The 15146-nt window shown below is 37.9% G+C and overlaps 1 protein-coding gene across 3 annotated transcripts; it reads left to right on the top strand.

Moving 5' to 3' along the window:
* The first annotated feature begins 1023 nt into the window (after window positions 1-1023).
* zmat3 (zinc finger, matrin-type 3) lies at window positions 1024-14928 on the top strand. 3 transcript variants are annotated; one of them, XM_077717951.1, is made up of 10 exons: window positions 1024-1071; window positions 1540-1610; window positions 1690-1783; window positions 1902-2134; window positions 9148-9579; window positions 9688-9881; window positions 10313-10453; window positions 11057-11223; window positions 14137-14240; window positions 14297-14928. In XM_077717951.1, exons 4-10 carry the CDS (start codon window positions 2014-2016, stop codon window positions 14503-14505), a joined length of 1368 nt encoding a protein of 455 aa, XP_077574077.1. In that variant the 5' UTR covers window positions 1024-1071; window positions 1540-1610; window positions 1690-1783; window positions 1902-2013; the 3' UTR covers window positions 14506-14928. The 3 variants fall into 3 exon arrangements, with proteins under 3 accessions (XP_077574077.1, XP_077574074.1, XP_077574075.1); XM_077717948.1 differs by having other exon boundaries at window positions 1026-1071; window positions 9148-9881; XM_077717949.1 differs by having other exon boundaries at window positions 1026-1071; window positions 1690-2134; window positions 9148-9881.
* The last annotated feature ends 218 nt before the right edge of the window (window positions 14929-15146 follow it).

Genomic DNA, 15146 nt, shown 5'->3' with positions numbered 1-15146 from the left:
AAATACTTTAATGGATTGCATCCATCTTCTAGTCTACTTTAGGAAGTCATTAAATCATTCATGTCCTGGACCGCGTTTATCCTCATTAGAGTCACGGGGGGTGCTGGAGCCTATCCCAGCTGACTCCGGGTCCGAGGCAGGGAACACCCTGAATCAATGGCCAACCATGCACAATCACTTGGGCCAATTTAGAGTATCCAATCAGCTTACCATGCACGTTTTTGGAATGTGGGAGGAAACCAGAGTACCCAGAGAACACCCACTTAGGCCCAGGAAGAACCTGCAAACTTCAAACAGGGTGACTGACCAGGGTTTGAACCGAGCACCCCAGAGCTGTGAGGCCGACGTGATAACCACACTTTATCAATTTACTTTAATACAGGTAGATTGTCCTATTGGTTCATTACCACATGTTCCACAGCTTGACCATGGGAGAGAAGTGTTGCACAATATCAGGGTTGAAGAATCAAAATTATCACAAATCACATTGAAGTATGAGCCATTTTTGTCCAAAGTTTTTTTTAATTATTTGAAAAACAATAAGGATTTCAAATCCAAGCAAACATATTAAGCTTCCCTTTAATAAATGAACTACTACTCTCAGATGAGGTGATTGAAAGATATTTATGAAATGGTGAAAACTTTGACAACCAACCCCTATCTCCCCTCAATAGAAATCAAGAGTGGTACAATAAAGAGCCTTTTATAATTTGAAAAAATGTCAACACCTGTCATTATTTACGTAATTGTGGTACCTTTACATAGGAAATGTTTCCATAAGTGTTTTTGTGAGTAGAAGGATATTTTATTTTGGATTTGCATAATTTGTCCCATAATCTTGGAAATTATCATCTTAACCCGACCTTGGCAATTAATTCCACAAAGGGCCATAGTGAGTGCAGGTATTCGTTCCGACACATAAGAGGAAACATTTCCACCAATCTGGTATCTTAGAAATGCAATCAGGGGATTGCAGTCAGGCCCTTCTTGTTTCAGCAGAAATCTAATTAGTTGTCTGTGCTGGATCAGTTGGAACAAAAGCTTCCAGACTTCGAGGACCAGATTGCCCAGGTCTAAACCCTTTAAAATGATAAAATTAGGATACCAAATTTGTCTGAAATTTGTAGGCATGTTTGCAGAAAGGGAAAAAACATTTATTATTTATTAAGCCATTAAAATGATTAAAAATGCAATGACATTTTCCAATTGTGATTGGAAGCAAAAAATACGTACACGCGCAAGTAAACACACAACTGGACAACTTAAAACTAGGTTAAGCACACCCAGACACAACTGGAATCGGGCTCCAGCACCCAAAACGACCCTAATGAGGATAAAGCAATTCAGAAAATGAAGAATGATTGTGATTTCACATTGGATTTCCTTAAATAGTTCCTTAAAGAGTAAGAGGACAGTGGGTTAAATGATTAGCTCTATATTGTGCTGAAGATGAGAAGTTTAACATCATATGGGCTGAATTTAAGTTTTTTGCGTGGGGGCTGTATTGAATGCTATTTTTTCTTCCATAATTGAATGCAGCCCAATAAAACCCGGTCAGCGATCTACATGTTGGACACCCCGATATCTTAGGAAAAGGAACGGCATTTAGAGTGAGTTTCTTTATTTTATTTTTTACAATTTATCGACAACAATTTTTTTCTTTTTTTATTCTTTCCATTTTGGATTTAGAGCTCTTACTGTCATCATTAACACAAATCAGCCGTGGCTGCGTTGAGCGTGGACGATACCATTGAGAAAGGGGTGCATGAGAAACGTATGCTGCGTGAGTCTCAACCCGAATGTATTTTACACCTCAAACATTTTGTGCTATTAAAATTAAACAGAGGGTAAAAATTTTCACGACTTTTTTTGCTGAGCAAGTGGGTTCCTTTTCTTGACAGCGACTATCATCTCCAACGTTACCCCTGCTTAGAGTGCGAGTGATAGGCGCTGTCATTCTGCTGTGCCGCCTGCTTTTCGGACAGAAGTTGTCTAAGGGATGCGTCTGTCGTGATGGCGCTGCAACTGAGCAACGGCGATGCATCATACTACCAGAATGCACACTACTTCAGGAATTACACTTCGTCCGCTGTCAACTACACTAACAGCAGCCATTATCTGTCCCGTTTGCCAGGTAAGACAAAGGCTACTCATGCAGGACCTGCTACTGGACGTCAGCAGTTTTTGTTCCGAGAATGACAGAAGGCATTTGCACATTGTTTTAATATGGAGGGATTCTTCACGTAAATGCTTTAAAAAGCTCCTATTTTACGGTTTGAGTATAGAGATTGGAAGAGCCATGATTTAATCTAATCTAATATAATCCTGCTAAGATTGAGCACTAACGCAGTTGACATGTGTCACTCTTGAGGCTTGTTGACAGAGCAAGTGCCAAACTGATATAATATGGCAGTATTTTGTGGCGTTTAATATGCAAATCCTGTGGACACTACTCAAAAAAAGGTGTTCATGAAATACGTACTACATTTTCACCCCCGCAGTCGCTGATAAAACTGCCCGTTCGAACCGTAAGGCGGCAGCAATGTGATGCAGGTTTCCTTCCTTACTTATGCGTACGTCCTTGTCACGTTACATCGCTTCAAGTAGAAACTCCAATCCATATTCGACTCAAGAATTGCATATGCATGGCTTGAGGGAGAGCTAAATACCCGATTCACCATGTAAATAAATTATTAATGAGTACAATGCTCGTGAATGCATCACAGCGATTTCCCCCACACTCCAAGACTTGTGTGCAGAACAAGGCTGACATAATCTCATCTCATTTTCTGAACTGCTTTATCCTCACTAGTTTCGCGGGGGGTGCTGGAGTCTACCCCAGCTGACTTCAGACCAGTGGTGGGGGACACCCTGAATTGCTGGCCAGCCAATCACAGGGACAAGGGGGCCTAGGGGTAATTTAGTGTCCAATCAGCCTACCATGCATGTCTTTGGAATGTGGGAGGAAACCAGAGTACCCGGAGAAAACCCACGCAGGCGAGAACATGCAAACAAGTGGACTGACCTGGATTTGAACCCAGGTCTCCCACTGTGAGGCCTACGTGCTAACCACTCACACGCCAGGCCGCCCGGATGACATCATATCAGAGCAAATTGAATTTTAACATGATAGTCGTTGCTATTTATTATTAGATGCACTTTACAAACATTTTAAAGAGAAATGTACAGTGGATAATTTGTCAAACAACAGAAACCAAATTGTTACCTTGCGCTGATTCAAATTACAAATACATTGTTCCCTCGGTTATCGCGGTTAATGGGGACCGGGACCACCCACGATAAGTGAATTTCCGCCAAGTAGGGATTCTCCTTCAAAAATGCGTAATTTGAATTTAATAAAATATTTTATTTTATTTTTATTTATTTTTTAAATTGTATCATTATTTTTTTACCCCCCTGTATACAGTACACCATATAGAATACGGGCAGAGTGAGTGAAATTCATGTTATAACAAAAAAACTATAAAATATGTTATTTCAATGTAATATTTGTATTATTTTTTTCCCAAAAAAATCTGCAAAGCTCTGAGTCCACGGTAGCTGAACCGCGAAGTAGCGAGGGAACACTACCATGCATGTTTTGGGAAGTGGGAGAAAACTGTATAATTCATGCTAATATCAGATGGTTTTTCATCAGACATTACATTTAATCAACAGGCTTTAAAATAATCATGATCAAATGATTTTTGGATTGATTAATGCTTATGTACTGGCAGAATAAAACAATTGGATTATCCTACTTAGATTTAGCAAAAGTCCATTTGCCCTACTTGAGCATGTTATTATCGCGCATCACTTGTAATGAAACTATGAAAGACTAAATTAGTTAATATACTTGTATTTAGGCCTGGTATGTTTTTTTGCAATATTATTTTACATTTGGCATGGTTGGTAAAAGTAAAATTGTCCAAGATGTGTCAAACTTGGAACAATTATATTGTCTTTACATTGAACTTCTAACTAAGTGACAGTCCAAGAGTGAATAAGTCAGTGCAGAAACTAATACAGTGATCCCTCGGTTATCGCGGTTAATGGGGACCGGGACCACCCGCGATAAGTGGATTTCCGCGAAGGAGGGATGCCCCTTCAAAAATGCTTAATTTTAATTTGATGTACCCCCCCTGTATACAGTACACCATATAGAATATGAGTGGAGAGTAAAATTCATGTTGTAACAAAAAAAAAAAAACTAAAATATGTTGTCTCAATGTAATATTTGTATTTTTTTCCCCAAAAAAATATGCGAAGTTCTGAATCCGCGGGGGCTGAACCGCAAAGTAGCGAGGGATCACTGTAATTTTTCATGTGGATGAACAGTTTACTACACATTGTAAGCAGTGAGATAAACCACTGGTGGATTTTCATTTTCAATGTAATAGTTTGTTTAATGTATAGCATGGTGCAGTGTTTCCCCAACCTATGTGCGGTGAGCAATGGTCAGGTGTGGTACGGGAAATTGCAAGAAGTTAGACAATGTAATATCCAGAGAGAAAAAATAATAGGAATATAATGAGATTAAAAGTTAACTATTACAAGGTTCAAATCAAAACACGATGAATGTTATATTATAGATTATACTATTACACGATTCAAATCATTCCAGTCATTTTGTTGCTTATATTTCTCTAACATGATCCAGAAGTTGTTTGATTTCTAGAGCATCAACTTTTGGCGTTGTAAAGTCTGTATGAGCACAATTTTCATTTGTGTAATATTACATGTAAAGTAATAGTTGGAGAAAAGTCATAAAATTATGCGATTAAAAACATTGCATTATTTATTTTTTGTATTATTCAAACTGAAAGTTGTTCAGGCTCTGCTCTGCAGACATCAATGTTTGGTGAAATTAGGTCAGTGTGAACATTTTTATTTTGGAATCATTTTGGAGGTTTATGTGATTCCTGCTTATAAAACTTTGATGAACTAGGACGAGCTGAGTTGTGTCGTGGATGCTTTGTGCTTTTTCTATTACCCAGTCAAGCAGATGGAAGCAGTGTGCAAGGCACGTGCTTTTTCATTGCTCTATAATTGATGTGATACAAAGGGTAAAAAAAGGCTGTAAAAAGAGATACTTGGTCTATTTTGAGATTTTCACTAGATCTCACGAGAATGCGGTGCTCCAAGAAGAGAAGAGGTTAGAGTGCCTTGATTTTGACCCTAAAAAAGTTGAGACAAGAAATTTTAAGTTTGTTTTAAGCGTTCCACTTGAATAATAATGCTGAAGACTGAATTTGACAAAACACAGTTCACAAATGACTATTTTCGAACTACTTTAAAGTAGCCCAAGTGAAGAATTAAAATATGCTCATGTTAGATGCTAGTAAGTTTAAAAAAATAACTCTCCGTTCTGCACTTTTTATAAAAGGCTGGTAATGTTACTGGCATTATATGCAATGGTTCGAATTAACTATTTCCTTTGTGGTTGTAAGGGGAATCATTCTGCTCCGTACAGGACAATTTCAAACTCCATACTCACTGCATACTGTTTTATCTATTGATTCACTTCAGTGGTGGTTTCACAAAATTTTGAAAAATATAAGTGTAGATGGGGCAAAACGCACCACAAGGAAATATAATCCAATCATTTCAATATTGTATATCAATTTAAAAAAAAAACAACTTACAACACTGCATTAGTAAGTCAGTGTTATGCTAGTGATACAATGTATATATCATAGTGCAGGTTTCTTTTCAGCATTTCCAAGAGATCACATGACTGTCATTGCTAGTATTTAAATATAGGTGAAATGATATCCCTTTAAAAGCCAGTAACTCACTTGATGTATGGCTGCTGAAAGTCACACATTTGAATAATCACCTAAATATCACTTTAAGCACTTACCAATACCAATTTCAGATGTATAATAATGCATTTTCTTTCTCGAAGCATTTAATGTGTTCAAGTTTTCCAGTGCTATGACAAGGCTGCTTAGATTGTTTAAAAACAACTAAATTAAAAGTGGCTAAGCCTTTACTTTTTTTTCTCCAAATTAATGGTAATCTGTGTTTGTTTGTTCAATAAATAAATCTTATGCCATTCAATTGTACACAGTGTTGGCTCAGCATAGTGAAAAAGAACCACTGTTATCTAATTGGAAAACACAGGCGGCCAAGGGGGTTATTTTTGGTTCATACCAAAAAGATACCCGATGAAAGCTATGACGCAGCTGTTTGATGATGATTGGCCCTGCAAATTACATCCACAGACACAAGCATGTGCAATCTGTCACTCAAATGGTGAAAATAATGTACGGTGGTACTTTGAGATACAAGCTTAATGTGTTCCAGGACTGAGCTCTTATGTTGATTTATCTCATAACTCAAATGAATGTTTCCCATAGAAATGAACTAAAATCAAATGAATTCGTTCCAACCCTCTGAAAAAACACCAAAAACAGGATATTGGATTGGAAAAACATTTATTTGTTCTAATTTGCCAACTATTAACAAAGTAACAAATAACTAGTGGTTTAATAGTCCTAAATGTGTTTAATAGTACTAAAATTAGACCGATTTCGCGAAAGGGAGAGAGATGGAGGGGGAGGGTTTGACTTTTTGACCGGCAACGCGCTCGTAACATAACATAAACTCATTTAAATGAAATTGGATTACGATGCAGACACCCTCAAGAATTAAGTGAATCTAACTTTACACGTAATTCTAATTTAGTTTTAAATTTTGATACCGTTCTTCTCTACGGTTTGCTCTATTTGCCCTGCCTCCACCCTGACTTTTGGGCTGTTTGCTTTTGTATTCCCTTCAAAATATTCCGAAAATGATGCACACAAATGTCCTCAAAATAGGATAATGCACGGCCACTTGCCAACTTGCCTGGGAAGTAGTAATCTTCTCGTATTAGCAACGGGAAGAAAAAAAACACTGCAACGCTTATCGCAGTGCTCGTAGACACATTACACGAGGGGAGAGAGACAATACCCATGCAAATTTTAGAGATGTGGTAGTAATCTAGAGCAGTGTTTCCCATATGAGCAATGCTCAGGTGTGCCGTGGGAAATTACAAGAAGTCATACGTTGTAATAATCCAAGAGAGAAATTTCAAAATCAATAGATTAAAATCAAACTATTACGAGGTTCAAATTGAAATATGAAATCATAGATTGTATGATAACAACATTCAAATTGCAATATTATGATATCAAACTAATTTTGTTGCTTAGTTTTATGTAAAGTAAATTGCAAGCTCTTTGGTTTTCTGGGCTACAACTTTGGTCGACGCTAAGTCTGCGTGAGCACAAAACGTCTTTTTTCTTAATGTTAGGTGGTTGAAGCAATATTGGGAAGGAAAAAGTTATTATGCGATATGAGGGATTTTCCTGTTTTTAATGGTATGTGAACAAGAAGTTGTTTGGCTTCAGGGGCATCAACTTTTGGTCACTAAAAGTCTCTGTAAGCACATTACTTTGTTGTGTAATATTGGGAGGAAAAAGTCAAAAACTAAAATCAGGTTTAAAAAAAAAAACATTGGATTCATTTTTACATCAGCCGAACTGAAAGATGTTTGTTTAGAATCATTAATAAGGGGAGGATTTAGCTGAAGTGGACAGGTATGTAAGAGAGAATCTTGAAACATCTATTGTGGTTGTTTTTGAAACAGCCAATTGAATTTAATTGAATGCTTTTATTATCATTATATGAAATAGAATGAGAGTGAAGAAATGAGAGCCCAGTAGAAGGTGGCATAAGTGAGAATCAATGCATCCGTGACAATATTTTCAAAATAAAATAATGGTTAAAGAAATCCATTTACCTTTTACATGAATGTTGTAACTTGGGTCTTTTTCATATCTCGAGTCACTCATTTGCATATAAAAAAAATCGTAACTTAAAAATTTCCTACCTAGAGGCATGACTGTAATATTTCATGGATTTAGAAGCCAATCGTCAAAATGACTTAAGACTCTTTAGGTTTCCTGCACAATCTATTTATGTAGCATCCAACTTCAGGCTGTCATCTCCCATGGAAGTAAGAGGGTTTTATTATTGTCCTCTTGTGCATGAATGTGCATCGGTGTGTTAAAGTTTGTGTGCTCAACTGCATCGCTGCCGGGTCACCCTTGTCTTTCCAATGGCAGTTGAACTATGAATGCTTTTCAGTCCTGCAGTTTCCCTTGCCAATTTGTTAGGCTGCCTCTGGGCATTCTTCATACTGTATTTATCACTATGGTTTCACTGGACTGACTAAGTAAAGCCATATTGCATGAGTCCTCTTTCATAAGCTATGTTTGTATGCCATGCTAATAGTCCATTATTGTATAGGATACAAAACACTGCTCTTTCCCAATGAACATTGGTGACAAAATGGAAACAGTCAAACATTTTATGAGGGGCATTAAAACTTCCAAACCGCTTATCCTCACAAGGCTCGCGGGCTATGCTGGAGTTGATCACAGCTAACTTCAAGTGAAAGGGGAACAACACACTAGACAGGTTGTCAGTCACCCGTAATGTATACATATAGACAAGCATTCACAATCACACTGCCACTGAGCGGGGATCGATACCACGCTTGTCTGTGCCAAAGTCAGCTGAGTGAACCACTACACCATAAGTTGAATTGAAATAAGCTTATCTTTTATGGTCTAGTTGGTCTACAGTTTGTTTCACTCGTGTAAATATAAATATATATAGTGTTCCCTCGCTTATCGCGGTTAATGGGGACCGCGAAGTAGGGATTCCCCTTCCAAAATGCTTAATTTGAATTTAATTCCCCAAATGTATTTTATTTTTTTTAATTTATTTATTTTTTACCCCCTGTATACAGTACACCATATAGAATACGGGTAGAGAGTGAAATTCATGTTATAACAAAAAAAACCTGTAAAATATGTTGTTTCAATGTAATATTTGTATTTTTTTTTCCCAAAAAATCTGCAAAGCTCTGCGTCTGCGTTAACTGAAGCGCGAAGTAGCGGGGGAACACTGTATAGTAATTTTTGCTGTTACAGCAGATTATTTTGTTGCTTGGAGCCTGTAACTTGCAGTAATCACTGCTACAATGGATTGGATGTCTATCGCCGTCAATAGCACCCAATTCCTAAAAGTAAATGAATACATTTTAGAGACTAAACATTTCCTGTCATGCACATCTTGTCTTGCATTTCTCAGGTCCAGAGACCATGTTGAAGCCTGCTCTCAGTCTCTTCAGCCATGTACCGCCGCCTTTTCAACACATGGACTCTTTGCACCGGCTGGGACCCCCACCTTTAGTGCCTACGCAGACTCTCGGCCCTCCGCCAGTCGTACCGACTCCAGCAATCGGACCGGCAAATGTGGTTGCCGCCCCGACTTTGGTGCCCCCACCCATGACCGCTACTCACGCATTGAGGCCTCTGCACATTGCATCTGTACATAGTTTAGGCCCACCACCGATGATTGAAGCCCAGTCGGTCAGACCTCCTTCTTTGACACACACCCTGGGGCCTCCACCTCTAGATCCGTCACAAGTAATGGTGCCTCCTTCATTAGACCTCACACAACCAGTGTGCCCTTCTGCATTGAACCATGCACATACGTTGGTTACCCCTATAACTCCTGGAGGTAATAGATTCCCCCTGCCACCCAGTCCCTTGTCATCCCCTCTTATCCCCAGCCCAGACCTCTCACAACTGCCCCTGAGACATGGCCCTTCATTGGTCTCATCCCCAGGGCCCGGCCTTATTCCCGGTCCTCTGCCCGGGCAGCTGGCCCCAACTTGCGAGCAACCCCAGGAAGAGGCCTCTGCTATGGGAAGGGAGGAGCTAGAGGACACTATTGCATTGGAAGAACTCTGCAAGCCACTATACTGTAAACTCTGCAATGTTACTGTCAACTCACCTCAGCAGGCCCAGGCTCACTACCAGGTTAGCATATGAAAGGATACCTCCCATCTGTTTAAGATTTGAAGAGCTGCATATATTAATCCCTCCAATATCGCGGCTTCACTACATAGCTGAATTTTTTTCTAGAGGAATTTATTTTTAATTATATTTTTGGGGGGGGGGGGAGTTCATAAAAATGTGAAAATCGAAGCTGAAACTCACAAGGGGAAGCCACTCCCCTTTCCTCTGCTTGCTACTCAGACTCAGCACTGAAAAATAAAAATACTTTTTTTCTAAAGTTCAGAAAAATGTGAAAATTTACGCTGAAATTCGCAAGCACATTTTTTTGATTTATTTAAAATAGTAGGTACTTCGCTGTTTTTAGTTTATCGTGGCCATGTCTGGTCTACATTAACTGCGATAATCGAGGGATTACGTAAACTCTACAAAGTCTGTTGTCACTGTCTCCTCAGGGAAAGAACCACGGTAAGAAATTGCGGAATTTTCTAGCCGGCAGTCAACAGCCACCAGCCATAAGGATCCCTGAAACTCTTGAAGTCTCTGGGCAGACAAACATCATCTCAGGATCTAACGAAAGTGACACTGCAAGGCTGGTAAGGTCAACAAAATAGTAAATAACGTGCAATTAATACAGGAAGAGGTTGAAAAATCAACCCTCTCAGGATTATCAAGATCTAGTAAGAACATTGTTGGGCAATCAGAGCAGACTGAGATTTATTTGGAAGTTGTCTCACTCTCAAGGGTGGAGTTTAAGAGGATGGTGGTGGTGCGGCCACTTGGGGGGCTGGTTTGCGGGCGTAAAGGGGGTGTAGTTGGATGAGGGGCGAGTATGATATAATGCAGAATGATAATAGTGTTTCAGTGTTGAAATATCTCTGGCAGGCTTTCCCCCGCAAAGTCAGATGTGATAATTCACCTGCACGAACCTGTACCAACGAGTGATATTTTACTTCACCATTTCCATCCCCAACTCCACAAATAGGCCGTTGTTCACGTTTGTTCCACAACTGTTCAGTCTAATTCCACCAAAAATAATATCATTTCAAATAGCATGAGATTAAACTGGATTTATTTGCTTGTGATACAATACCATATGCAATCAGTTATGCAAATACGTATCGAGAAGATGCTTCAATTGCCTGTTTCTCTGTTCGTCCTCCCTGACAATACAACACTGCTTTGTCCTGTGTCGGCAGGCATCGTATAAAGGGCCCACCAGGGTCATTTTGGCCACAGAGAATGACTATTGTAAGCTGTGTGACGCTTCCTTCAGCTCACTGTTAGTTGCGCAAGCTCACTACCAAGGCAAGAACCATGCAAAGAAACTGCGCCTTACTGAAGCTCAGCAAAACACAAATAACATGTAAGCTCTCGTGTTTAACTCTCTTTTTTAAGTAACAAGTGCTTGATATAATTTTCTTTTTTTAAAGTGGACTGCAATGGAACATTACCACCGTATTGATCCGAATACAAGATGTTTTTGCATTGAAATAAGAATGAAAAAGTGCTGGTCGTCTTGAAATCAGGGTGTAGACATTGTACCCGTTCACAACATTAGATTGAGCCACAACTTTTAAAGCGAATGCTAAACACTTTGATGGTTAATTGAGTTGAATTGAATTGAATGGATTTATTGTCATTATACAATTATAATTAGATTTAAGGCTTCACCATGAAGGGCACACATAAATAATCAATAAAAAAAGAAATAAAGGAATAGGAAGTCAACATAATAGGTAGTCAACATAATAGGTAGTCAACATAATAGGTAGTCAACATAATAGGTAGTCAACATAATAGGTAGTCAACATAATAGGTAGTCAACATAATAGGTAGTCAACATAATAGGTAGTCAACATAATAGGTAGTCAACATAATAGGTAGTCAACATAATAGGTAGTCAACATAATAGGTAGTCAACATAATAGGTAGTCAACATAATAGGTAGTCAACATAATAGGTAGTCAACATAATAGGTAGTCAACATAATAGGTAGTCAACATAATAGGTAGTCAACATAATAGGTAGTCAACATAATAGGTAGTCAACATAATAGGTAGTCAACATAATAGGTAGTCAACATAATAGGTAGTCAACATACTAGGTAGTCAACATACTAGGTAGTCAACATACTAGGTAGTCAACATACTAGGTAGTCAACATACTAGGTAGTCAACATACTAGGTAGTCAACATACTAGGTAGTCAACATACTAGGTAGTCAACATACTAGGTAGTCAACATACATACATACTAGGTAGTCAACATACATACATACTAGGTAGTCAACATACATACATACTAGGTAGTCAACATACATACATACTAGGTAGTCAACATACATACATACTAGGTAGTCAACATACATACATACATACTAGGTAGTCAACATACATATATACATACTAGGTAGTCAACATACATACATACATACTAGGTAGTCAACATACATACATACATACTAGGTAGTCAACATACATACATACATACTAGGTAGTCAACATACATACATACATACTAGGTAGTCAACATACATACATACATACTAGGTAGTCAACATACATACATACATACTAGGTAGTCAACATACATACATACATACTAGGTAGTCAACATACATACATACATACTAGGTAGTCAACATACATACATACATACTAGGTAGTCAACATACATACATACATACTAGGTAGTCAACATACATACATACATACTAGGTAGTCAACATACATACATACATACTAGGTAGTCAACATACATACATACATACTAGGTAGTCAACATACATACATACATACTAGGTAGTCAACATACATACATACATACTAGGTAGTCAACATACATACATACATACTAGGTAGTCAACATACATACATACATACTAGGTAGTCAACATACATACATACATACTAGGTAGTCAACATACATACATACATACTAGGTAGTCAACATACATACATACATACATACTAGGTAGTCAACATACATACATACATACATACTAGGTAGTCAACATACATACATACATACATACTAGGTAGTCAACATACATACATACATACATACTAGGTAGTCAACATACATACATACATACATACTAGGTAGTCAACATACATACATACATACATACTAGGTAGTCAACATACATACATACATACATACTAGGTAGTCAACATACATACATACATACATACTAGGTAGTCAACATACATACATACATACTAGGTAGTCAACATACATACATACATACTAGGTAGTCAACATACATACATACATACTAGGTAGTCAACATACATACATACATACTAGGTAGTCAACATACATACATACATACTAGGTAGTCAACATACATACATACATACTAGGTAGTCAACATACATACATACATACTAGGTAGTCAACATACATACATACATACATACTAGGTAGTCAACATACATACATACATACATACTAGGTAGTCAACATACATACATACATACATACTAGGTAGTCAACATACATACATACATACATACTAGGTAGTCAACATACATACATACATACATACTAGGTAGTCAACATACATACATACATATATACTAGGTAGTCAACATACATACATACATATATACTAGGTAGTCAACATACATACATACATACTAGGTAGTCAACATACATACATACATACTAGGTAGTCAACATACATACATACATACTAGGTAGTCAACATACATACATACATACATACATACATACTAGGTAGTCAACATACATACATACCAGGTTGTCAACATAATAGGTAGTATACATTTGTTTTTCATTTTTCTCAGCTCACACCAAGGACCACGTCATTACTAGTAACTGGCAAATGCTGAACACATGTTGCCATGACAAAACATTTATTCACGTACCATGTTTTGTCATGGCAAAATGTGTTTAGCATTTGCCAGTTGCAGTACCAGTGGAATCCTTGGTGCGAGCTGAGAAAAAGTGGAAAAATAAGTTTTATACCAATTTTTGGTTACAAATTTTTGATGTGCGTTATACACTTTTGGGTGTTATACTCAAATAATTATTATTACTTAATATATAACTTATAACTTGTTTACCAAACTCTTGATCTCACACCAAATCAACACTGAGTTCATTCAAGTCTTCATTCTAAGTGTCACTTTTGATTTCCTCCACAAACTACAGAAGCGGGAATCTGTACCAATAGCATTTGATGGTGTTGAACATGTATGATAAGTTTCTCATTTTGAAGTGATTTGTTTTTCCGTGGCCATCGATTTCAGGGACAGTAGCAGTGAAGGAAGCCCACGAAGGAACCGTAAAGAAGGCAGTGAATACAGACTGGTGAAAAATCGGCGAATCATACAGCTACCAATATCCATGCAAGGTAAAAGCCTGATCAAAGATTCTTCCGACTTGAACTCATATTCTGTTTGTTTATAGGGCCGTATTACAACCCCAGACCCAGGCAGCGGATCCCCAGGGATTTAGCTATGTGTGTTACCCCCAGCGGACAGTTTTACTGTTCCATGTGCAACTGTGGAGCTGAACAAGAAACAGACTTCCGACAGCATTTGGAAAGCAAGCAACACAAAGCTAAAGTGTCAGAGTTAAGGTACCGGAATGAGATGGAGAGTTTGGGCTACAGTTAAAAGCATAGGGAAAACGGGAGACTATAATGGAAAAGCACGAGACCAAAGTGGTAGAATAAAATATTTATTGGGGTACTTTTACTGAGGCATTGGTGTCAAAATGTTGTCGTTTAAAACCAGATAAAATGTCACAACTTGCACCAGGAAAATGAAGCCAGAGTGTGGTTTTATGGTATGTAGTTAAGTTCTATTAGAGGTTCACTTTTTTGCCAACTCAGGATCCATGTTATTCTAAAAAGGTCTTGTAGCTTCACAGAACCAGATGTGACACGATCGTTTGGATCACAAAAAAACAAACAAATTATTTACGAACAATCGTGTGTATCCTGTTATGTATGAATCGGATCAAATCCAAAGCACAACCGTCATGTGACAATAATGTCAAACATGATGTGTGACATAAAACTGTTGGCCTTTGCTGACCTTGAGTGGTCCTTCATTTCAGGCTTGAGGCTTCACCTTGACTGGCCTTGTTTGTGCCTTGAGAAGTAGAGAAACTGAATAATTCAAAATATACTTTGGCCAACCATTTTGGCAATGTAGTTCCGATTACGGATGACTTTTATTTACCCTTGCGTGATTGCTTTCTGTATAAAACAATGAGTAAATTATATAATAGTATTTGAGGTATAAATATTTTA

The sequence above is a fragment of the Stigmatopora nigra genome, chromosome 5 (assembly GCF_051989575.1).
Source record: "Stigmatopora nigra isolate UIUO_SnigA chromosome 5, RoL_Snig_1.1, whole genome shotgun sequence".
Lineage (NCBI taxonomy): Eukaryota > Metazoa > Chordata > Actinopteri > Syngnathiformes > Syngnathidae > Stigmatopora > Stigmatopora nigra.
This window is presented reverse-complemented; position numbering and strand designations above follow the sequence as displayed.